The sequence below is a fragment of the Acanthochromis polyacanthus genome, chromosome 5 (genome assembly GCF_021347895.1).
Source record: "Acanthochromis polyacanthus isolate Apoly-LR-REF ecotype Palm Island chromosome 5, KAUST_Apoly_ChrSc, whole genome shotgun sequence".
NCBI lineage: Eukaryota > Metazoa > Chordata > Actinopteri > Pomacentridae > Acanthochromis > Acanthochromis polyacanthus.
In genome coordinates this window covers 11,794,240-11,817,898 of record NC_067117.1, presented here as the reverse complement: position 1 = coordinate 11,817,898, position 23,659 = coordinate 11,794,240, and the positions used below count along the sequence as shown (strand labels likewise).

Below are 23,659 nucleotides of genomic sequence, written 5' to 3'. Positions count from 1 at the left end.
AAGATTATTTTACTGCAGGTAGGATTCCTGACAGTGCTGATGCTTCTACATCATATTCTAAATCTGTAGCCAAGAACTTTGTGGTGATAATGGCAAACAAACATTAAACTCTCTGTTATCTTTCACTGGAAAATAATCCATACACTGTTAATTAGCTCCCATGATTATAAATGCAGCATTGCAGGCAGGCAGACATGAATGACTTTCCTTCTCTACTCCTCTCTGCTTTGGCAGCACAAACTAAATGACACCACTTTTAAGTTTATAAGTGCTTCACATATTCATCAGACAACAAATACACTCAACATTTAAGACATAAAATGAGACTATATGACAAACACCACATTTATTTATAGCCATAGCTTCACTTTCAAGTTGTCTTATGTGCTTTTTTATTCTAATTTTGTGATTATTTTGTGTAGTAATCAGTCATTATTACATTTAGTCCTTGTTTGTATCTTTTCTGGGAGACAGGGATAATTGGCTAACTATATCTATGTCAGTGTTTGCAGCTTATTGCACTTGGATTTACTAGACAACACAAACAAAAAAAATGTCAATTCATGTTTAAATTAAAGACATATACCCTCACAAAGTTGTTCTTGGCAAGTTAACCAAACTAACTTGGTTGTCATATTATCAAAAAATATATCGTTTACCTCTTTTCTCGTAAAGTTGTTTAAATCTTCTACATATTCAAGGAGAAACATCTTCCTCATTGCTTTTAAGGCTTTAACCATTATTGTGTTATGCAAATGACGTTGGCAGGGAGGATGCAGGATAAGGAAGGAAGCCATCTTACAGCATTAAAAGATCATCATCATAATTGCTCAGCAGATACATAAATCCTCAATGTGCATCATCCATCTCACTTAACGTTGGGTCACTTTCTGCCTCAAAACTTTCTTGGACACATTAAATAAAAGTTAAAAAAATGAGCATCATAGATCTAAACTTGACTAAAAATCTACTTTTGTTTGTACTGGCGAAAAGGTTCTCGTTTATATTCTACAAACGACCGCTCAGATCTTTAAATGTGTTTTTGCACGATCTATCAGTTATTTTACCGTCACAATGCCTCATTAATATATTTTTGACACATACAGTAATAAAGGAGAGTAATACCATTAATTATACTATTCTAAAGAGCGTTTTACTCTGAATGTCAGCTTTAATCTCCGCAGGCTTTCAGTCTGTCTGAGTAGGCTACCTCATTGTGTGTGTGTGTGTCTGTGTGTAATGGGGGCTTTAGAGTAAGAGGAAGTAGAGACAGTGAGGTATTTTTTACATTTAACTTCATCATAGAAATCCATTAGAAACTCAAGGATATGGTTTCATTGCATTAGAACACCTATGCAAATATAAGTGTGTGGAAGTCACAACAAAACTGGTCATAGGTGAGAGCAGATGGTCAATTCATTTAGCTCTGCCTTGTCAGGAATCCATATGCAGATCAGGCACTATGGCGAAACTGAAATGTCGACCGTGGAACATCTGAGGTTTTGAGTTCATTTCAACTTTTAACCCTCAAAGGTTGCAGCTGGGATTTTAAAGCTGCATTTGGATCTGACTTCAGGGCAAGTTAGAAGAGACGCTCAGAGGCAAAGCTGTTGACGTGGAGACAGCGTGACAGGGAGAGAGAGCTACCAGCACGAAAGCAATCTACGACTACACATCATCCCAGCCTGCATCTCTGCAGCACACAAACCCCGACAACATGGATAAACAACCTGGAAAGCCCTGATATGTTATTTCCCCCCTTAATCCTCTATCAAGCACAATTGATGGCGTTGGTATTGCATGGTCACTCAACAGCTTCCTGCCAGAAAATTACATGAGATACTTGATACCTTTTCCGCTCTTTCTCTGCTGTCCCTGAAACACACAGGATTTAAAGGCTGACAGTGATTTTCAAAAAGGTAACTCTGCAGCTGCCTCATCGGCACATACAGTGTTCATAATCGAATGGCTGCAACTTAAAAACAGATACCCAAATGTTGTCTCTCGATAATTAAAAAAAATATGGCAGAGGAGTTAAAATATTCATCAGTAGCTCCTGTAATTGCTATGAGGACTTTAGAGATTAGAAATACTCTGTACATAAATGTTCTGTGGTTTTGTTTTTGCCCTGCATAAATGATGATGTTGTTCACTAGCTATTCATGAACTCCACGGGATGAATGTTAATTCATAATTTAGTTACATTTTATTTATACGGTGCCAATTCACAACATAAGTCATCTTAGGGCATTTCACATAGTAAAGCAGCAACCTTGCAAAATAATGCAATAGAGAGAAGCCCAAGAAGTAATTCATAAAGGGACACCCTTTCTCCCCCAGGGGTAAAATTTCCATTTAAACACACAAAACACTGAACATAAAACAGGTTGCGATACTTTGCTACAATCTCTTTTTAGTTTTTTTCTACATGCTGTAAGCATCCCTCCAGGGCACCAAACTTGGTAAAATTTGTCTCCCAAAACTGAATAATCAGACTGCAAAGAAGGTTTTCAGGGACTGCCGACTAAAACTAACAAATATCTTCACATTTCACTTTACTTATATACTGCATATGCAAAACACCACTCCTCAAAACATACATTTTCATCAAATATAATGCCAAAGTTTCTAGCAATTGATTTACCAGTTTATAACAGGTAAGCTTGTTAGTTCAAATAATTTGTTATGGTCAAGTTTTATGAATTTTTCAGAAAAGCCACTATTTAATGGGAGATGAGAATAAAAGGTTAGACCGCAAAACATGTTAGTTCTCATTGGAATATATAAACCTGCATTGTCTGCATGTAAATAAAATAGGACTTTATAGTTTTGTAGAAACTGGCAAAAGGAAAGCGTATACACTGAAAACAACCATGGGCTCACAATGGACACTTGAGGAACACCACATTGAACTAAAACCTAACTAAGACTGAGCTGTTGCTGTGCAAGTTTTTCAAAGAAGGTCATCAGTGGTTTTGACATGTGCTGTATAAAGCTTGTAAAACTTGTCTCACAACTATTATAAACTATTCAGGACTTGACCTTATATGAAGACCAGACAGAACATGTGCATCCTCCTCCAAAAAAGCTGGCAAGCCTCTAAGAGCCCAAAAAATAGATGAGTACTGCATAAATGCTCCAAACCTGTTCAAAAACAGTTTACAGGATTTGTTAAAAAGAAAAAGTACAATCAAAAGACATTTTTTATAACAGACATTTGGATCCTATAAGATGGTACAGGCTTTTATAACATATTCAGTATGCAGACTCTGGATGATCAAGGCCCTGAATTAGGACACTACATTCTCATCTTGAGTGTTTATTGTGCCCTATACATCATCTGGCCAGCTGTGGCTATCCAGCTGTCAGAAACAGTGATAGATTCTCGACTGGCTGCTTGTTGTCTTGGATTGTGCTGTAGACTGATTTATGAGCGGGACTATAGCCAAACCACATTTATATGCCATCTTAAGTGTGACATGAGAGGAGCATAATTGGAATTTGTTGCCATCTGATGCACAATGCTTGCTGACAGAATAGGAACTGGTAATTCCCCATTTTTGGATGCACAGAGGACAAAAATGAAAGCAGTATCCATGTTTGGCATTTGGTTTCTGCTGTAAATTATTTGAAACCAAATTTATCTTAATACTAGATTCCACGTCTTCGCTAAGCATCAAACAGAATCATAAAAATGTTTGTGAAAACGATCTCAAATGTGATTATTTACAGTCATGCTTGGTGTATCTGAGCCACTCAGCAATGGGTGTCCAGGGAGAGGAAAAATATTTTGATGTGACGTTCAATTTTCAAACCAAATGTACTAATTAATGGGAATTGTATATGATAATATTTAAACAGTTTTTTGGGAGATTTTTATCTTTATGTGTGCTTTTTGAATTATTGTTTTGTTTGTGACAATGAGCTATGTTCTGAGTAACCTAATATGATGACAAATTATAGTTCTAGTATGATCAATGACAGAAACCAGCCAAATATGACACACTGGTACATGAATGCCGCTGCAGGTGGAAAGGACTTTTCTTGGTGCCAATCTGACTGTTAGGCACTGCGTTGCCGGTGATCAGACACAATCTTATTTTACGGTGACTCAAATCTGATTTGAGCCAGAGAGAGACAATGGTGTGGCTTACAAAGAATGTAAACAGAGAGAGGGAAGCTTCAAATTGGGCCCAGAGTCTCCTGGAGAATAATTAATGTGACATTTTCCTGACATTTAGTCAGAGGTATAGCGGAGGAGCCTGAAGAAAGGAGGAAGGAAGGAATGAGAGATATGAGCCAGGGAGGGGAGAGAAAGAAGACAGGAAGGACAGCAGGGCAGAGAAAACACCGACAGCAACACCGGCTTTTTTCTCTGAAACGTCTCAACAAAATAATGCAGCTACTGCTCACCTTCCTGTGTTGCTTTGTACAGGCATTAAAATACAGTAACTACGCAGGAGAAACATTCACTCACACACACGCATACACACAATCACAAACAGATCTACTCCAATGTTCAATACCCACTCTTTCAATGATGGCAAAATTGTACTTTTGTTGCTTGGTAACCATTTGTTTTGTGCTCATCTCTACCATTCACCATCTGTTTATGGGTTGGTACGCTTACATTCCCATCTCTGAAGCAGAACGGGAAAGCACAGGTGATGAGTGAACACTGGGACAGTCTGCGGTTGAAGTCGGACCGCTTGACAAGCCCACAGTTTGTTCCAGCCTATTAAAAAAATACCTAAGACAATATATCAACCTATCAATGCTTTTAGTAGCCTGGTCTGTGGTTTCACATTGCCCTTTTAAGCTAATTAGGAATTGATCAACTCTGCTTCTTGCAAAGTCAATGTTGCCGTGTTTTTTCTGGCACGCCGTCCTCCTGCTGTAGTGTTCTAATGATGCCAAACCAAGAAATGATGTGAATTAAAAGCACGGCTCAACCCTTTTAATGTGAGTGCACTGGTAATACTCATCAATTCAAAGATATTAAGAGTTACAGATTTACTGGAAACACTGCATAAGGAATCTGCTGCGTCATTAATCAAAGTGGAGCACCCATCTTGGTTAAGCACTTCAAACCAGCTTGCTACTGATATTCTGATAAATTGCAGATATAAGGGTGTGTTAATGGAGGCGGCAACGAATAGCCGACTCACAGTGGTCATCTCGTTTTTGTAGGCTACAGCACTTTCTTCGCTCTAACACAATCAACATTGATTTTGCATCGCTTTGATTCCTATGAAGAAGAAGACGTCTCACTGACAGACTCGCAGAGCTCATTGCAGTCTGTTTGTGGGTTAGAGCTGACACTTCTCACAATTCCTCACTGCAACGCATTAGCCGGAGCAAATTGCTAATAGTTTCATTTCCGCTTCCCATACAGTGATAGCTGCGAGTCAGACAAGGAACAGAACAGCACGCACGCCTTTAAACAGTGTTGAAAAGAGGCAGCGCCCTCTTTGATCCCTCCAGTCCAGTCTAGAAGAGTGTGATCAAAGATGGTTCATGTTTAGCGCTGCTGTGGTCTCCGAGGTTGCAGCTGCAGGTGTGGCTGTGTAAAAAGGCCTGCTGAGGGCCAAACATGTCTTTTGCACTGACTGAAGGGGGGTACAGCTGATAGCAGTTGGCAGATGTGGCCTTCAGATAAGGAAATAATGAGCACTAGAGTGAGGCCTGTAATTATTCAACACATGGCTCTTACAAACAAAATGCAGGGTTGTATGCTCATTCGACCAAATGGTGAATAATATTAACACAGAGCCACACTGGTTTTAAATCCTAGCTGCTGCTCAACTGTCAAATCTCTTCTTTTCTAATAGAGCACGGGTGGACCAGACTGCTTTCTTTGCTTTTTACTTAATCACCAGCATGACTTACATACAAACCTTTTCTGGGTTTCTGACATTTCCTGCTTGTTGTTAATTAAAATGTGTGCAGCACTGACATGTCAAAACTGTCTTCTATTGATCAAAAGCGCTTCTCACAGACACTGATTTATCTCAAAGATTCAAACAAATCTGAATTGCTTCTGACCTCTTGTTTATCTGCAAAAAGATATAATTCAATATCCCAGGCTCCTGCAGAATATCTCAAATCCAATTGACTCAGAATGATGCAGGGTGGGGCTGTCACAAACAAACAACAGTATGCAGAGAATATTACAAAGGAAATTACCTCCAGAACCAGGTATGCATGCATTTCATGTGTATTTTCATATGTGAGCATGCATGAAAATGTGTATCGTTGTGTATTTGTGTGCATGATTGTTCTGCATTAGAGAACAGAATGGTACCGCTGTATTTTTGAAAGCATTACAGGAGATACTGATACTGAACCGTATGCCAGACCACCGCTTTCACTGTTACTAAACTCATCTGACTGTTAAGGTCTTTCCAGGTCTTGAATAACAATAACTGCAGATAATAGCCCACACATCCCACGCTAATAAATCACATCCGCAGGCTTTTTTCTGTAATTTCCACCCGTTGCTTTGTGTTCCATCCTTGAAGGAAACGAAACGGTAAACAGCAAAAGCATCACTCAGAGATGTCCAGATTCATCCATTTTGTGTGACTACAAATTTCCGTTAAAATGTGACAGTGGATCTGAAAAGCTCTACTGTGCATTTTGTGGCAGTTGTCACATATTACTCACATGTAACACTTGTCCCGTAAGGGTGGTAGTTTCATGTACAAGCATTTAATGGTAGGTCTCTCAGTAATGATTAAATACATATATTGAGCAAACTAAGAGGCTACTGCAGTGCTAGTGTCTCTATGAGGCTATTTATGCTGAATTACATTCATGTCAGAGGTCAGAAATCTCCCACTTGAACATTTCAGATTCTGAGCTTGAAGCATTACACGACTCACAACATCGAATGTAAACAAAACCTGCCTCCTTATGGCAGGCAGCATGTGAATATTCGCTACGTCAGCTTAATTGGATACAACCTGGTCTGACTCACTGGATGTAGACTGTGGTTATAAGACTACCATTGGTTGCATATTTCGTGCGGCCTTCTCCTCACCTTCTGTTAAGTGCAAGTTACCATTTTAGACATCACCTTTGCTACACGAACAACAACAACCAGCAACATAAACATTAAAAATTGACAAGACTTCGCATTGTCCTGTGATGCAGGCCTGCTTGGTTCTTTCGGTGGATGGAGTTTAATTTTTCTAAAGCATTTTCTGTTATGACTTTACCCCCCACAGCTCTTTTACAGAGGCACCATTTCTGTATCCTGGGCTTAGCGTGACCCCAATTGATTGCATTCCCCCCCATAGCAGAATCATAATGTGATGCAGCCAGACCATTCTCTCGCGCTGACCAAGACGTCTCTGAGGACGAAAAATGAAGCCCAAGCAGAAGTATAAAAAACTGTAGTACTTTGAATGGCCACTTGAGGCTGGCTCGAAAAATGAGTCAATTCTCATAAACTCCCACAATAAAGTGCCAAACTTTACATCAGAAATTTACATGCTTACATTGTGATAGCTAACCTCCAAGTTCATGATAACTCTACCGGTTTGAATTTATATATAACTCACCGGTTTAAATTATATTCAGGCTTAATGTTATGCATAATTAAGAATGTGGTCGCTTTGAGTGATGGGTGGGTGCCTTTACAGGACAGTTCATAGCCCAGAGATGTTGCATGGCCCGCTTCAGCTCTACTCACACTGCCACCACATTTAGCTTCAAAACTTCTATTTTGGAAACCTATGGGTGAAGTCATGGAAGGTTTGTCTTTATGTGAAGTCAGTGGTGTTGAAACATTGCTGTAGATATACAGGTCTGACTATGAAAGACTTGACACAATTCAGTCAGAATATCACATAGAATCACCTGTCAAGTACCTTTAAAGATACAGTTTGGGGTGTTTGATTCTCATTTACCCAGTTAGAGATCCAGTTTTAGGAACTATTACGTAATACTTGTCAGCAGATATAATGTTTCCCCACCTTACTTTGACATGTTAGCATGCACTAAGTGGCACTAACTATTGTCACGTACAGCTGAGGCTGATGGGAATCTTATGGATTTTGCAGGTATTCTGCAGCTGATCCAAGGTATTTGACAAACTTAGATTTTAACTGTGCATGGCACAAGAGGAAATTTTAAGGCATCAATGTGCTTAAAGTTCATCAAAAGGGAGCCATGAATGTAATCAATCTGTCAAATAGTTGTAGAGATATTGAAAAGCACCATGCATAAAAAAAGGATTTGTTTGCATGTGTTTACATGTTTTCATTTGTGTGTCTGTTGGCCTGTTGTCACACCAGAGGACTGCTTCCATGAATCACACACTCAACTTACACCCAACATCCCATGACAATTACCTTTGCTGCAACAGATGAGCTGGGCTTCTCCAGGAGGTCCCAGAGTTTCTTTCGTTTTTCAGCACAGCAAGTGTTGTCAAATTCTTCTCCCTCTCTGTCTTTCAAATTGTCTGCCTCTCGTTTGAGCTCCTCATTCATTTGCTCCTTTTTCTGATGGTACCTGGCCTGGCAGCACGACTCCAGGTAGATCTCGTCGATGCCCCAGTAGTCGAGTTCTTGACTGAACGACAGGGCGCACATTTCCTCCATCATGTGCAGCTTCCCCGTCCGGTAAAAGTTCAGAATGGACGTGAACGCCCCCGGGTGTCGGTCAAAAAAGTACTCATTCTCCTCAAGGTTGTAGTCATCGCACACTTCCATCAGAGATTCATGGGAGTTGCAGTCTCTTAACTTTCCCAAACGTGTTCGTGGTAGCCTGTCTAACGTTCGCCACAAGACCTCATGTGGGAGACCCCCGACATTCAGCCTGACCCGGCGGAAACACGACTTGCTGCGAATGATGTCCACAGGTTCAGGTGGCAGTGATGATGTTGACCGGGAACCAGCTTTATTTAACTCTGCCAGGGATTTCTCCATGATGACTTTAACTTGAGGAAGCATGTAAAGAGCCAGGGCTATGGATTACAGTAGATCTTCTTTTCATTCATTATGGTATCTAAATGAATGAGAAAACAAAAAGAAACCATTAGGATCAAAAGACTGATCCCAAATCTCAGAGTCACATGGTGATTACAGTTTGCTGCTTGGATCCCAATGCAGGGGTTCTCAACCTGGGGGTGAGAGAGATCTGGAAGCACAGAAGTAGATTCAACAGAGGGAACAGAACTTTATCTATTGAATGAACTTAAATTTGATTTCTGTATGATTTTAGAACTTCAGGCCTTCATATTTTTCCAGACGAAACAATCCAAAAAGACTAAATTATTTGTTTGTTGCTTTGCTCAAGCAAGAAAGATTGCAAGTCATTATTTTCAAGCAGTATTTTCCCTTATTTGTCAGGATATTTCACAACCAGTCCCTGGTCTTCTTATTATTTATAGCATTGTGCTGTTAGACTTTTTTTTAAATTCCTTCTTGAATCAACAATAAACCTACCCTCTGTGAACAGATGGGGGTTATTGAGATGACTCACATATGAACAAGGCACGAAACGGAAGCCTGGCTTATTATTGTCTTGCCATCATCGAAACCAGTCACCGAGAGAGACTTCATTAAATATAATTTCCCCAGCACTTCTAAATAGCTACTTCAAAACCTGCTCAGAAATCCAGTACCAAACACCAAGGTCTCAATGACAAGAAAAGAAAATCATAGGTCTTCTGGGTTTCAGAGCAGCTAAGTTGGATTTTTACTCATCTTTGAATCATCTAAAATTATTTCCTGAAGGACCAACTTTCTCATTTGGTCGCATCTGTCATCTTATCACAGGTAAAACACATCACTTGCTGAAGATTTTCTTTTCGATAGACGCTACAATTTACCAATGTTCCCTAAACGCCCCACAATACAGGCAATGGTGTGCTCTGACAGGTGTGTGGCCAAAAAGGACTTTGAAAAGAGTTTAATTATGGCATTCTAATGTCAGATATTTCCAAGATGAAATTGACTTTTTTTTCTACACGCAGTCTTTTCTTTGAATTTTTCACGAAAGGACTGTATTACACAGAAGTTGTGGAAGTACTACTTTCCAACACTGTTGTTAATGCAGTGACAGCGACATAAACACAGCTAAATGATCATCATGAACTCCCACAATGAGACCACTTGAAATTTTAACTCTCTCTCTCTCAAAAAAAAGGTCGCAAATGCAACCATTTTGGTCACAGTCTGGAGCCCTTCCTGAAGCACTGATAAACCTACACTAAGATGGGGGTTCTTGAGATGACTCACGCCTAAAGCTGGTCTGCAGACTCATGCACTTCTATTCAGGGGGAAAATATTTGGCAAAGATGACAAATAGTTGCAGGTACTCATTATGTTGAATGTAAAACTTCAGAGTCAAGTCACCCTTTTTATAATTGCCCATTTAAAACAACAAAGTGCTTTTTTACTTGAAAAAAAAAAAGAATATGATTGCAAATTAAACTCGCAAGTTTGAATAATGGGGTTAGGACATTAAATTAGGGATTAAATCTACTTGTCCTGACTTTATTTTTGAGACGCTACCACCATGGTAGCTGATGTACTAATAGCAAAATATCACTCCTTGTGCAAAACAAAAAAGCTATCTCTCCTGCTTGTGGCTGCACGCAATCTGCAGGGAGAACATAACAAATCCTGATCTCCTGATTCAATCTATTTGTTTGCATGTAGCAGTTTGTCATCCCGAGCATTTTGGCCGCTCTCTGCTCATATGACGCCCATGCAGAGCTGTGGGTGGGACGCAGGACAGCACAGTGATGAGTGTGGTACAAAGTGAGCGCTGTCCAGCTCAGTGGTGCTGAAACACCAGGAAGCGCTGCTCACTCCCCTGAATCACGGCGAGCTCCCCTGGGAACGCAGGCAGGTTGGCAAGAGGAGGGGGAAAGCCTCGATCACACCTTCTCCTGCATTTTATGAAGCTGCACATCGTGTTTATTTATGTCTGCATATGAGAGCGTGGAGGCCCCCCGCGCAACAACGCAGCAGGCCCGCAGATGTGGCCATTGATCACTGTCACACAAAGTTTCTGGCACTTCACAGACACAATTAGGCCCGAGGACTGTGTCAACATGCATCACAATGCGCATGTAGAATAAAGATCACCACGGCGGTTGTGATGTGTCTAACAGGCTGCTGCGGGAAACAATTTGAGGGAGCCTCCACCCTCGTGTTATATCCAACCCAAGGCTTTTAAATAAAGCAGCTCGGCATCAAACAAACCACAACACAAACACCATCCCCTCTTCTGCGTAGCTACAGCCACAAAAGGCTGAGATGTTTACTGATCATCAAAAAGTGCAGTGTGGTGAATGCAAATCATCCCTCGTTAAGCCTTTTTCATGTATTTTTTTCTTCTTCTAAACACTGCCTGCTGAGCTCCATGTTGGTGCAGCTTGAATGCAGAGTGTTCCGACATACCGCCGAGGAGCTGTTACAACTGATAGGTATGCATATCATTCAAAGTCCAGAGATGGAAATGAGCTTTAAATGGAAATACCGTAGTGAGTTGCTGTTGTTGTTGTCATCCTGCACAGAATCAAATCAGCACGTACCGCTCTGGGAACGATCAATCCGCTGCCACAAACACAGATGAAGCACTTAAAAAAAAAAGAAAGAACAGGAGGCGTCGTTATTGGTTTATTATTGCCAGGGTCTAACCCAATCCATTTCCCCGTCCTCTGCCTCCGACATGGCAGAGAGATCTTCAGCACGATCTACTGCCTTATCCACCGGTTTTGCTGCTCCATATATTTCGCCCGAAGATCAACAAGTACGCCGACAGCCCGCCCGGACAGACTACCTGTGTTCCTCAGTCATCTGTGTGAGGAGGCGCTGCATCTCTGGGAAGGTGGATCCATGGCAGCTCAGCTCAGCGCTCCCTTCTACAGCTGTTTAACTCATTCAGCTCCGCGCCCCGACGCATGACTGTATCACTCTCAGCACTCTGCTGTAGGTCGAGGTGTAATGTTGGGTAGACGCGTAACTACGCATGAAAAGATGAGTAGGAGAAAATAAAGGTATGTTATCCAATGATCTGAAGTCAACAACACTGTCGAAAATCGATATGTTTTAATAAAAAATGATTTAAGCATTCTTCTAATACGAAACTTACACCAGGTCTCTCCAGTTTTACAGTGGTTTGCAGGTTTAGGTGGACTTTCCGGATTTCTTCAAAAATTACCATCTCATTATTAGAAAAAATGCTAATTTCCAAGCTTGAAAAATCCAATCCTACGTAGCTACAAAAAGCAATAGCAGTGAAATGTCTACTGTAAGTATCAAAAAGCAAAAGTAGCCAAAAATGTACAGTTGCTAACAAATGTTCACATGCACTGCTAAAACCATGTGAGTCATGGCAAGCTTGAGTCTCCAATGACTTCTATCACTGTTAATTTTCTGTGATGGATTGTTGAAACATGAGCATCTTCACAAAAAAACAATCATGACTTTTTGGTTCTTTCTCAGATTTGTTATCTTCTCAAAAGATGGTAAATCTGGTGGGTCAAAATATACCTACAGCAACTTGACGTATCAGTTCTTGGGATGTAGAAAGCTGTGCTGATCAATTCTTTTAGTTACATGACCTCTTACTTCTTGTGTATTATTATGATTGTTTACAGCTACTGACTCCTCTGAGCCTATTTAAATTTGGCTCATTTGATACATTTAGTAGACTCATCACAAACACAGCAAAGATCAGCAAAGATCTGCAAAAGTAAATCATTGAGTTGAACAAGTCAGGACAGTCTCTCAGAACCAATGAAAGCAGCTTCAGATTCCAAACAAATGTTTGTGCATGGTACAGTTGTGTCACAAACATTGCTATTTGGTCACAATGTACAGAATTATGTTTGGAGAAGAGAAGGTGAGACGTTTAACCCCAAGAATATCACAACAAGGAGCCATCGTACCACCAAGAAAGTGGTGGCATTATTATGCTCTGGGGTTGTCCTGCTTCCAGTCAAACTGGTGCTAATGAAGAAGGAGGATTACCTCCACATTCTTCAGGAAAAGCTAAAATCTCCAGCCAGAAGGTTGGGTCTTAGACACAGCTGGATGTTCCAACAAGACACTGACCCCAAACACACAACAATAGTGGAAAAGAAACATTTAAATAAGGTAGAATTAAGGTAAGTCCCATCAAGAACCAGTAGACTGTACTGAAGAAACAAGCCTGTCAACAATCCAACAAATTTCATTGAACTGCATTAATTCTGTCAATAGTAGTCATCAAAGATACAACCAGAGGCCTTCCAGAAGTTTGTGGATGTAATTTAGGATTCTTTTTTTTTTTTTTTTTTTTTTTTTACATGTAAGCAATTTCCTGATTGAAAAATTCATGATCTGTGCATGAGCAAGTATGCTTCATTATAAAAATGTAACTGCTGAACACATGATGCCTCTTGCTTCACTGTATGGAGGTAACTTGTATATAGAAAGAAAGAAATGTCCATTTGACTTGTTGTTTTTTTTAAATTTTTATTAATTAATAATTTATATACAACAAAGTTAAATATGATTAATAACTGAACTGATTAAATATGACATGGAATAAATAGTGCTACATTACATTCAGTGCAAAAAGGTTTGTCAGTCACTGTTTGTATTCATCAAGTCATATTTCATGCTGCGTCCTCTTCAGTCTGTATCGGACCTGCAGATCTCCGTCTGGCTGCAGCATCCCAAAGCCGTAGCGACTGGGATTAACTGGTGGCAGTTTAGCCTTGGGGTTGCACATCTCCAGATCAAGATGTGTCATTAACAGGAACACGAATCTCGAGACACAAAGAGTTTCAGTGTTTAGAGCAACGACAAACCGCTCACCAATCAGCGTGACTTATCAGGCAGTGTTAGTAGCATCACATTTAGGTTTCAAATGACAGAAATTATATGACAGAAACACCGAATACATCAACAAATCACATAAAAAATTAAATAAAAAAGCAGCAGAAATAACAGATTTCCAAAAGCTACATGTCAGCATCAACCAGCTGCCCTTTTCTTTTGCATGTTGTGGATTACACTGACTGACCTTTAGCCTCTGTAACTGGAGATGATGTCTGACAGAGACACGCTTTGCCTACTGACTGTCCTCTAGCCTTGTCCATACAATTCACCACAGAGTAAAGGCAATTACTGCATTACAGCTGGCTGCTAATACTGACAGAGAACATGAAAGCGGGATTGAAATGATAAAAGGGGGAATATTAAGTAAAGATGGATTTTTGCTGTTCTGATCTGGTAATCGGGATGAATTTGCAGGAAAGTCTTTGATGATGAATGCATCATTCTTAAAATTAAGATATATCATGGAAAGATCCAAAAGAGAAAAAAAGCAGGGGATTGTTACACTCACTGTTTAATGGTTGTAACGGCAAACTCTTTTCCAACGCAGCTGTTCCTCCCTGCACCCCAAGGCATGGTGCCGTACTTGAGCATTTTCCCATCCTTGTAGAATGTATCCTTCACTGTCATATCTTCATTTAGGAAGCGATCATATTTGAAAACCTGTCGAGGAAAAACAAGAACAAAACATGATGCCATAAGTTGGGTGCATGCATTGTAATATCGTACAAGTTTGATTATATTGTACTATGTGTCATCCTCCATATATTCTGTCAAATAAATGTTTTTTGTTTTTTTTTTACCTCTAACCATTGAAGACAAATTAAATATGTTCTTTATTCATCATTAATTTGTGGACATTTGCAAGCTTATTCCAAAGGATGCATTCTGTCAGGGATTGAAATCACTGTTCTTAATGTTGGCTGCTATAGATGAAATTCGATCCTTTAAAATGCTGTTAAAATCTCCCTATGGAGGTCTACAAGTGTAAGTAGTCTTTTGTCATTGCAGCAGTTTAATTTTAGTATAATGGATGTGTATATCATTTGGATTTTACCAGTACTACTTCTTTTACCAATACTGCTTAGCGTCAGGAAGAGAAAAAACTAAATATATTTAGAGCAGATTTAACTTTGAGAGTATTTTACTGTGTGGTGTTCATAGTTTTACTTAAGAAAACAGTTGTGTGTACTTCTTCTACAACTTCCAACACCAACATTCAGTTAGAGAAAGTAAAGCAAGTCAGAGTTTGCTTGCACTAAATCACCCTGGTGGTGACTTAAAGTAAAATTCTGACCATTTCAGGTGAATTGATGAATACAATCCTTAAACTAACAATCAGTTGGCTAATACCTACTTCTAATCCTTAACCCATGTTAATATAATTTCGCTAACCCCTAAGCTGTTCCCCCACATGACATTTCTCTGTATGTGATGAACTTTCACTGTTTGACCAGACTCATTTCCACTATTATAATCAGTAGATTTGTTGTATCTGTGGCAATGAGCATTGTCAGTATTGACTCTAGTGAAGTGCAGTCACGCTTTGAAATGCTTAGCTCTCTTTCCCATCATCACTAAGAGCAGGCTTTGTGTGTATGTGAGAGTTGCCGCCTCCCCTCGCATGCAGGCTTGGAGAGAAACCCGTCTTCTGGATTGGGAATAGCAAAAATGCTTCACAAATACGTCAGAAGCAGAGTTGGCGGAATAAAATGCGCAAGATAATGTTTATGCAGCAATAACAAATAGGAAATCTATTTTGTAATTCCTCCAGTACCGAGCAGAATTAATAGTGTCAGAGTTCATCGATCCTCTGGTCTTTAATAATTTAACCCTGGGGTATGTTTAAAATCGAGTTTCAGCACCCATTCCTAGTCCTCATAAGTGGACTGTGTTACATGCTTAGAATGTCTCATACACAGTTGCATTTTTATGTTCCTGCTGTTAATGCTCTCATGTCTTAGTGCACACACACTAAATACCTGTGGTTCTTGGTGTATCTGTGGGTCCGTCTGAGGGCTGATGAAGGGGAACAGGCACACTCTATCCCCTCGTCTGAGGTGGTACTCCTGTCCGTTGGCCAGGCGCAGGATCTTGTCCTGCACCACCTCCCTGTTGATCATTACCGCAGCGGTGAGTCGTAGGGTCTCACTCAGAACGCTATCTGCAGAATGGAAAGGACAGCAGAGCGGATGATGTCAGAGGGGTGTCATCGTGAGTTAAATCAGCGGTGCCCTCTGGTGCAATTTAGAGAGGCACAAACATTTACACAGATGCGAATATGTGAAGAAAAGCAATCATCATTTAATAGATTTAAAGGCCAAACTTGTCCCGGTCACCGTTTTCAGTACACAAACTTATTTCCAACAAGTCCGACTCGTCTTTGTTTCCATCTGACTGAACCACAAAGTGGAGCAGCTTGAGTGAGTAACACAAAAAGGCTGCTAGCAGCTGTTACGTACCAAACACAGGTGTGCTGTGTGCTTCCAGCAAGCTGATGAGGGGATGCTGTAGGGAAGTATCCTGGAGAGCGGAAAGGCCTCTGATCTCTGACTTAACAGCCTCCATGGCCTCGGGGTGAGTGAGCAGGAAGCCAAGGAGCCAAAAGGCAGCAGGTCCAGCATTGCACTGAAAGGAAAAGCATCCAACACAGCACACACACAAACCTTTATGTAAGTTTCAAGTAGGAAAATCTGCACATAACTGAGTGCATATTTTGTACATGTGAACACCGAACGCATATAGGAACAGTACTTCAGATTATTTATCTGCAACTGAGAACATTTCAAATTAATATTTCCTGTTATTTTTCTGCACTGCTGCTGTCTGAATGTGACTGACATGAAGAGAGACTAGTAAATAAGTGCACGCTTTGAAGACAATGCTGCCAGCATCTCAGGGAGAGACACCTGAGCCTGTCAGACCGTAATTGTTATGGGTTAGGGGAGCTGTTTGTCTGCACATCAGGTCAGCTCTACACTGACAGCTGGGGCAAATGCCCAAAAGAAAGTAAAAGGTGTGTCACATTGTCTTTCTGCCCTCTTAGAGCTTCAGATCATCAGATCTGTCACCTCAGATAATGAAATGAGTGTGTCTATGCCAACAGCATGGGGATTCTGACAGCAAAAGATTTTCAATTTCAGGAAGCAAATGTCAGTAGACTTAATATGAAGCTTCTGTAATTTTACACTTTAGTTGTATGAATGAAGCAAATGATGCTAAAGTTTCTGCTACCGAACCAGTCAAGATGTTTCCCCTATTTACAGTCTAAATGCTAGGCTAATCTAAACAGCTGCAGGCTCCAACTACATATTTCAGTTTGACTGTGGCATCAGATTTGTCTAACCTTTGATGTAATCAGAGATTCTTTTTATTTAAAAAACGTGTGAGGATGAGACACAACAACACATTACATCCTGATCGCCCCTAAAGGGTAAATAACTAATAAATTCATTTCAGCCCATATATATGTTTCAGTCAATAACATTGATTGCTTGCAGATGGAAAGAGGGCAGCAACCTCAAGCTTGTGCAGGATTCATGATGATGTTATAAATGGCTTGAGTGAAATCCTAGCATTACACTTTGCTCTGAAATACGTCAATCTTTCGATAACCAACATTCACTCTGGCACCTCTGACTAGTCTCACATCTAATCCGACTATTCTCTGCAGTGGTGCTCCAGTTTCCAACCAAGACTGAGACTGTGTGCTCCAATATCCGAGCAGACATGAAAAAACGCACAAACAAAGATGCTTGAGGACTGGCGGTCTTTTCCCAAACAAGCAGAGAGCTATGAGAGCCTGCGGTGGGTGGTCTGACAGAGGTTTGTTCTCGCTTAAATGCTGTGCATGGATGTTAAAGGGTAAACACCCTTTGTTGAAAGGAGACCGTCAGGTTAGCAAAGGACTAGAACTATTACAGATGAAATGTAGCATAGATTAAAGCAGGCACAAAGACAGCTTGCTATCTCCCCCAACTGGAAGCAAGAAGTAATGCTACCAGTAATGCTCTGAACATGTCTGGAGTGGACTGGACAACAATTCTGTATTGAATTGACACCTGTGTCAATATTGCTAATAAAGCCAACCTCTTTTACCATAGCCATCCTAAACTAAATAAATTAGATTTAAACAAGATTTTATAGACAATAACAGGGTTACTGATTAACCTAAGAGGGAATTCTGCACTGGACAGAGTATCCAAGAGAGATTAATTGTTGTATTTAAACAACCTCTGTATCCATGCACACATGTTACACAACACTGTGAGGAGTTGCACTGTAGCAAGCAGAGAAAACATGAGCACGATTTCCAGGTATACTGTGTGACGCACGAAAAAAGAGGAAGCAACTCACAGTTCAGTTTTCCTGCACACTGTTTACACGTGTAATTACTGAATTTCAAGTAAGACAAGCTGACGTGGAGACTGATTCACATGACCAAAATTGGCAAATATCCCCTCTGAGCTACCGGTTGAGGCAGGTCGCTCTGAGTAACTTAGCAGTGAGGAATCCACTCTGTCTCACTAATGCATTGTTGGCAGCTCTGAGCACCATGGCGAGGAATTCAAGCATTCATCCAGGGCGTGGAAAGTTTGTATGTCTTGGTATCACCTCGAGGCCTGGTGTGTGAGTGTGTGTGTTTGTGGTTTTTGTATTGTGTGGGGGAGAGACAGACAATAAAACAGCTCTCACCTGTGTGGTCCACAGCTGCAGCAGCGCGGCTTTTTTCTGCATTTCTGCATCTATCCCCTCCTCCTGCAGGAAGCGATGGTAACTCTGCTGCCAGGAGTTTCCCTGCGACCCCCCGCTGAGGCAGCCTGGGGACAGCAGCTCCCACAGTCGCTCCCGGGAGGAGTTGGCTGCCTTCCTTTCCTCTGTTGGCATAAATTCACAGTTACTTGACTGTGCTGTATAGATGTAAAGCTAGATTGGCTCCTAAAAGCAAAACAAACTTCAGTTTCATTTACTACTGTACGGCTTGCCTCTTTTGAGCATGCAACGAGCCAATTTGGTGAGAAGATCATCAAACTTGCGGAACTCTTTGTAGACTTCTGCACTATTGTCTCTCCTCTCGAACAATGTAAGATATCCAGCCCTGAGAACAATATTAAAGTTAAAAACTCTTGGCTTTATCTTTTTGTTTTGAGCATTTTTCTAGATTAAAATGCTGCAAGTTACCTGAAAAGAAGACTGTAACAGAGGCTAAAGAGTCCATCCTGTCTCCACTCTGAAGGGCCACAGCCTTTGTTGTTACTGAGGAGCAGGTTCTGAAGGTGAGTATTCATACAGCTGCTGAACTTGAAGAGACTGAGGCCTTGAAAATGCCTAAGGAAAGCAAAGTAATGTTGTTATATCAACATTTTCAACACTTATTTAAAATATGTCAATTCATGAAGCAGAAAGTCTGTGGACTAAAGATGCATTCATTACTGTTTCATCCAATTTCTCTCTGATGTAGGTTGGACGTTTGGCAGCTGCAGACTGAAGATCCTTTTCAAAAGCTGGTTTTTGATACGGGAGAAGTCGAAGCAGACTGTGTCATTCAGCACGCTATCAAAGGAGTTCGGGTCTAATAGCACTGTCACATAATGACCAGCAACACGGACCTGTGAAGACATCGTTTCAGTTGTTCAAACAGTCACTACTTTGAACTGGCTCTTATTAGAGTTCTTCTACCTGAAAATGCCTCCTTTTGTGGATTAAGCAACTGGAAAAAGAACATGTTGTGGTGGCCTCCACACAGCTAATTTCAGATTAATTCAGATTAAAAGTATTATGACAGACTAATTAACTTAGAGCCACCTCACACATGAATGTTCTTTTAAAAGTGATGTATTGCTGCAGTCATGCACATGCACTTTGTTCTAATGCCTTTTAGCTCCTGATTAGTCATTTCAGATTTCTTGTTTTTTGATGCAAACAACCCACTCTGACCTTTCCTCTTCAAACCAATTGCATATGAATATTTGCTCAAGTTGAGAATCAAATGTTCGCAGTCATTTTTAGAACTTACTGTGAATATATCTCCATGTTTTTCTTTCATCCGCCCCAAAAACTTTGCAGCATCTTTTCCAAACTCCAGAGCATGCCCCAGCCACGGAAGGAAACCTTTGTCCAGAGGAGGCTCATTTTTTTGTCTGTCAGATACAAGGAAACGCATTTAATTTGCAACAGTGTGATAGCGTTTTGCTTATCTACATTTCACACATTCATGAATCTCACCCAACAGGTTTGGCATTTACATGAAGTCAAAAGAGCTTCATTTCTGTGGTTACAAAACCATAAAGGCATGTAGGTCACAGTATAAAGCAGCAAAATCACTTTGAGTTTCGGTGTGTTCTGTTGTTTAAAAACAACACGAAATACTAAAGTTCTGTGTGTTTAATTTCATCAGTGATACAACAATATTTAGGATTTTTGGGGGGCATTTTTCACTTTTGTTAGAAAGTGAAACCCGACAAATAAGTGAGAGAGCAGGAGGAATGACATGAAATAAAGATCCAGCTAGTCAGGAACTCAACCTGGTACTCACTGCCCAGAACATTTGCACCCAGATAGTATGTAATTACTTGGCTCTCAGGTTATCCAGTTTATGATACAATTTAAACAATTTAATTAATTTGAATAAATCTAATACTGTTTTCTATTGCTTTTGATTAAGGTTAAAGATTCTTATTTTCAGAAAATAACAGCTGTAAAGTTTTCCTAAATTCCAGCACTTGAAAAATGTTCTAATGCAGTGTTTTACAACACTTCAGGCACATACAACCTATGAAAAGACCCTTTGGTACTAATTTTACATCTGCAGAAATCAAAATATTATTTACCTTGTGCGAGAGGAGTAAATGAGAATTAGTATAAGCAGTCCATTAAGAAGTAGAAATATAGTCCACAGCATGTTTCTGTTGAGCTGTCCTGTAGATAATTTACTCCATAGCTGCTGGCAACTCACTTATAGCTCTGAGCCCGGCTTAGCTGTAACTACCACTTGTCAGGGGGCGCGGAAAGGTGTGGCTGGTGACAAAAGTGTTATGCAACACTCTGCTACAACAGACAGTGTCAGACACCACAAAACCCCCATGTCCCTAGCAAGTCACATAAATGGAAGCTACTTTAAAAGATTGCTATCTGCCACCACTATTTAGTGCCCGATTCGCATGAAGTTACACTTGACAGAATAATGTCAAACAAGCCTGATCACGATTTCTCTTCTCTGCTTCACATGTGCATGGGAAAGCCACATGCCAAAAAATTTCACAGACATGACATCATCAGTCAGTCATGTTTCATTGAAAGAGGTGATGTCAGAAAACATACTGTATGTAATGTGTGACACTGACTGTTTTTCACGGTTTGTTTTCTATGACACCATCCAATTCCCCTAAAGCATTGTGAAACCTCTATTTTTATCTCCGTGACTTACGAACAGTGACGGGCAAGTGCCTGATGACACACTTAAACCAAAGAGTCATTTGACTAATTTGGAAATAGAGATAAGATCTGTCACAGTTTCGGCTTTGTTTTGTAAGTTATGATGCACTCATTCAAAGTGCTGTTTTGCAAGTGAATTAGTGAAATATCGGTAAATCACACCTTAAAGGTGTGAACTAAATACAAAAATAAAAATTAAATGCTTTTAAAATGTTGTAAATGATACAGCTAAAAGAAAGATAAGCATTAAATCTGGATTTTAGATGGTTGCTTTGTGTCAGCAGGAACAGCAGAGGGCAGTCATGCACTAATTCATGGTTTCTGCATGACAGCGGCAGACTGTGAAAGCCACAGCAGTCACTTCTGTTTGTACAACCGGAAGTGCACACTGGTCTGTAGATGGTTTTATTTCACCTCACACCAAACACAGATTTGCACATGTGGCTCCTGTGTATTATTACTGAATTTATATCTTTTTGTTACCTTCAGCATTGCCCTTCTGTGGATATGATCACAGTTTACCCTTGAGAAAATTCACAAATCTCACTTTAGGAGAAATAAGGAAACACTTTAGTGGACAGAGAAGGATAGATCTTGTCAATATGAGCAAGAACACTGATCGAACTAATTGCAGTGGTGCCTCTAGGCATTTTTCATGGGGTTGGTCAAATTAAAACCTCAAGGTGGCACATAAAACGATGAGCAAAACTGAGTTTCAGCATTTCTCCAACAGATGCTGCAACAGCATCACAGAAACCGCAAAGTTTAGTTTTCTTGTTTTACAGTTAAATATGTTAAGTGCATAGACTAACATAGTCAATATTTTAATTATGAGGGTGACCACAGGAGACCAGATGCTGCTGAGTATTTGAGGGGGAAAAGTTCACCCATAGTCGAAACATCGATTGTTTATTTGTGACTCCTATAATTAAAAAAATCTGTCCATAGTGAGGAGGATTTATCTAGCAGAGCAACTTATGGTAGAAGAAAATGTGTACATATCCAGGAACACAATTTGTCAATACTGCAAAAATGCAGCAATATGAGAGAGAAAGATCTCCCTAATAAAATAAATTTGATACAACGAAAATATGATTTATTTAAAAAAAAAAACGACATTGGACAAAAATCAGACTGTTATAATAAAATATTACTTTTTCTGATCCAGATGAATCCATGCTGATGATAATTTATAATTACAAGTATTTAATGAAGTTGCTGTTGTGTTTTGTTGTGTAAATGCACACACCTCCCTCCTCTTCATAGATCCTCATCTGGATCCTGCTGCTGTTCGAAATTGCGGATATTTATTTAACTAACTCAGAGGAAAGACTCATATCAACAGCTGGAAACAACAAACAGAACTTCAGTTCTGGTTAACGTTTTGAGGTAAAACTGTCTTTTGTGCTCTGTGATATCTTCAGACTCATTGTTTACAGTCATCTAATGCTGCTTTCACTTGCTCTCAGATACAGGAGTTGCATGCACTGAAATTAGGACATTAGATTTCCAGTGAATAAATTTGACCAATCAGATCTTGGGTAGTGAGATCCAGTGAGATGTCAGGGCTGGTTGTGGCACCATCTTGGAGATGCCACTGACTGGTTCTAACATTAAAATCAAACAGAAACCAAATGCAAGTTTGCGCTGACCGCCAATGTTAGTTCAGTTTGATAAGTTAAATAAAGTAATACTGTTGTAGTTAAATTCAAGTAAAAGCTCCTGGATTTTTTAAGTTTTAAAGTCTTCAAGTAGGCATTAAAAACTCAAACCAACACTAGCTTCATTTGGGTAAAGCTGATGCACATGCTGAAGTGTGTTTTTTGGTATTACTGCAAAGTACAGCATGTCCTTGAAATATCATTGGTGGCAGGCATTTGTTATGCCTTGCAGTAACTCTGGAAGACTTCTGGATGCTGTAAATGGCAAGTTTCTGTTTCTAGATTTGGATGTTGGAGCTTTTAGTGTGAACGGGAGGACCCTTATTGCTGTCTTTGGAGAAGCCCTGCAGACACAGAGTCTGGATCTCCCTGGAGATGCTCCTCGCACAGGTGCTGACCAGCTGGAATGCACGACTCATGTCTTAGTGGGATTTGTAAAAAGAAAAAAGAAAAAAAAGGGGGGTAGCTCCCACAGCAATTACACTCACACTGAGTGAACGAGGACAAAAATGCCAACATTTTTATGTATAAATTGTTCATATAGAATAACATTTGTGAAAGAGAGACACGGTTAACTGCACTTTATTTTAAAAAAATCTGAACAAATAAACAGAATGAAAATCATCAGTTACAAAAGCTCATAAAACTTAAACTGTAACTGTGTAAAAACCATAAAAGAGAGCAAAACACGGACTGAGATGAATAGCATTAAAAGCCTTG

The 23,659-nt window shown here is 40.0% G+C and overlaps 2 protein-coding genes across 2 annotated transcripts in view; both read right to left on the bottom strand.

Annotated features, from left to right (window-relative positions):
- Window positions 1-11,968, bottom strand: part of kcnb1 (potassium voltage-gated channel, Shab-related subfamily, member 1) — a 31,172-nt gene extending 19,204 nt beyond the window's left edge. The window contains 2 exon segments of the mRNA XM_022189285.2: window positions 8,358-9,012; window positions 11,497-11,968. Of these exon segments, the coding sequence (XP_022044977.2) occupies window positions 8,358-8,957 (600 nt within the window). The 5' untranslated portion in view covers window positions 8,958-9,012; window positions 11,497-11,968.
- Window positions 11,969-13,473: 1,505 nt separating this feature from the next.
- Window positions 13,474-20,943, bottom strand: ptgis (prostaglandin I2 (prostacyclin) synthase). Its single transcript, XM_022189223.2, has 10 exons — window positions 20,675-20,943; window positions 19,861-19,984; window positions 19,278-19,453; window positions 19,026-19,172; window positions 18,830-18,942; window positions 18,540-18,721; window positions 16,307-16,472; window positions 15,827-16,008; window positions 14,356-14,507; window positions 13,474-13,774 (listed from the first exon to the last, which is right to left on the bottom strand). The coding sequence occupies exons 1-10, from the start codon at window positions 20,743-20,745 to the stop codon at window positions 13,615-13,617; spliced, it is 1,473 nt and encodes a 490-aa protein (XP_022044915.1). The 5' UTR covers window positions 20,746-20,943; the 3' UTR covers window positions 13,474-13,614.
- Window positions 20,944-23,659: the final 2,716 nt, after the last annotated feature.

What these genes read in the sequence shown, in the direction of transcription:
- ptgis (XM_022189223.2), bottom strand. Translation starts at nt 20,745, where the DNA reads ATGCTGTGGACTATATTTCTACTTCTTAATGGACTGCTTATACTAATT. An exon ending in AACATGGAGATATATTCACA is followed by an intron (nt 19,454 to 19,860) that starts GTAAGTTCTAAA and finishes ATGTCTTCACAG; the next exon opens with GTCCGTGTTGCTGGTCATTA. An exon ending in TGCAGCTGTGGACCACACAG is followed by an intron (nt 16,473 to 18,539) that starts GTGAGAGCTGTT and finishes TTTTCCTTTCAG; the next exon opens with TGCAATGCTGGACCTGCTGC.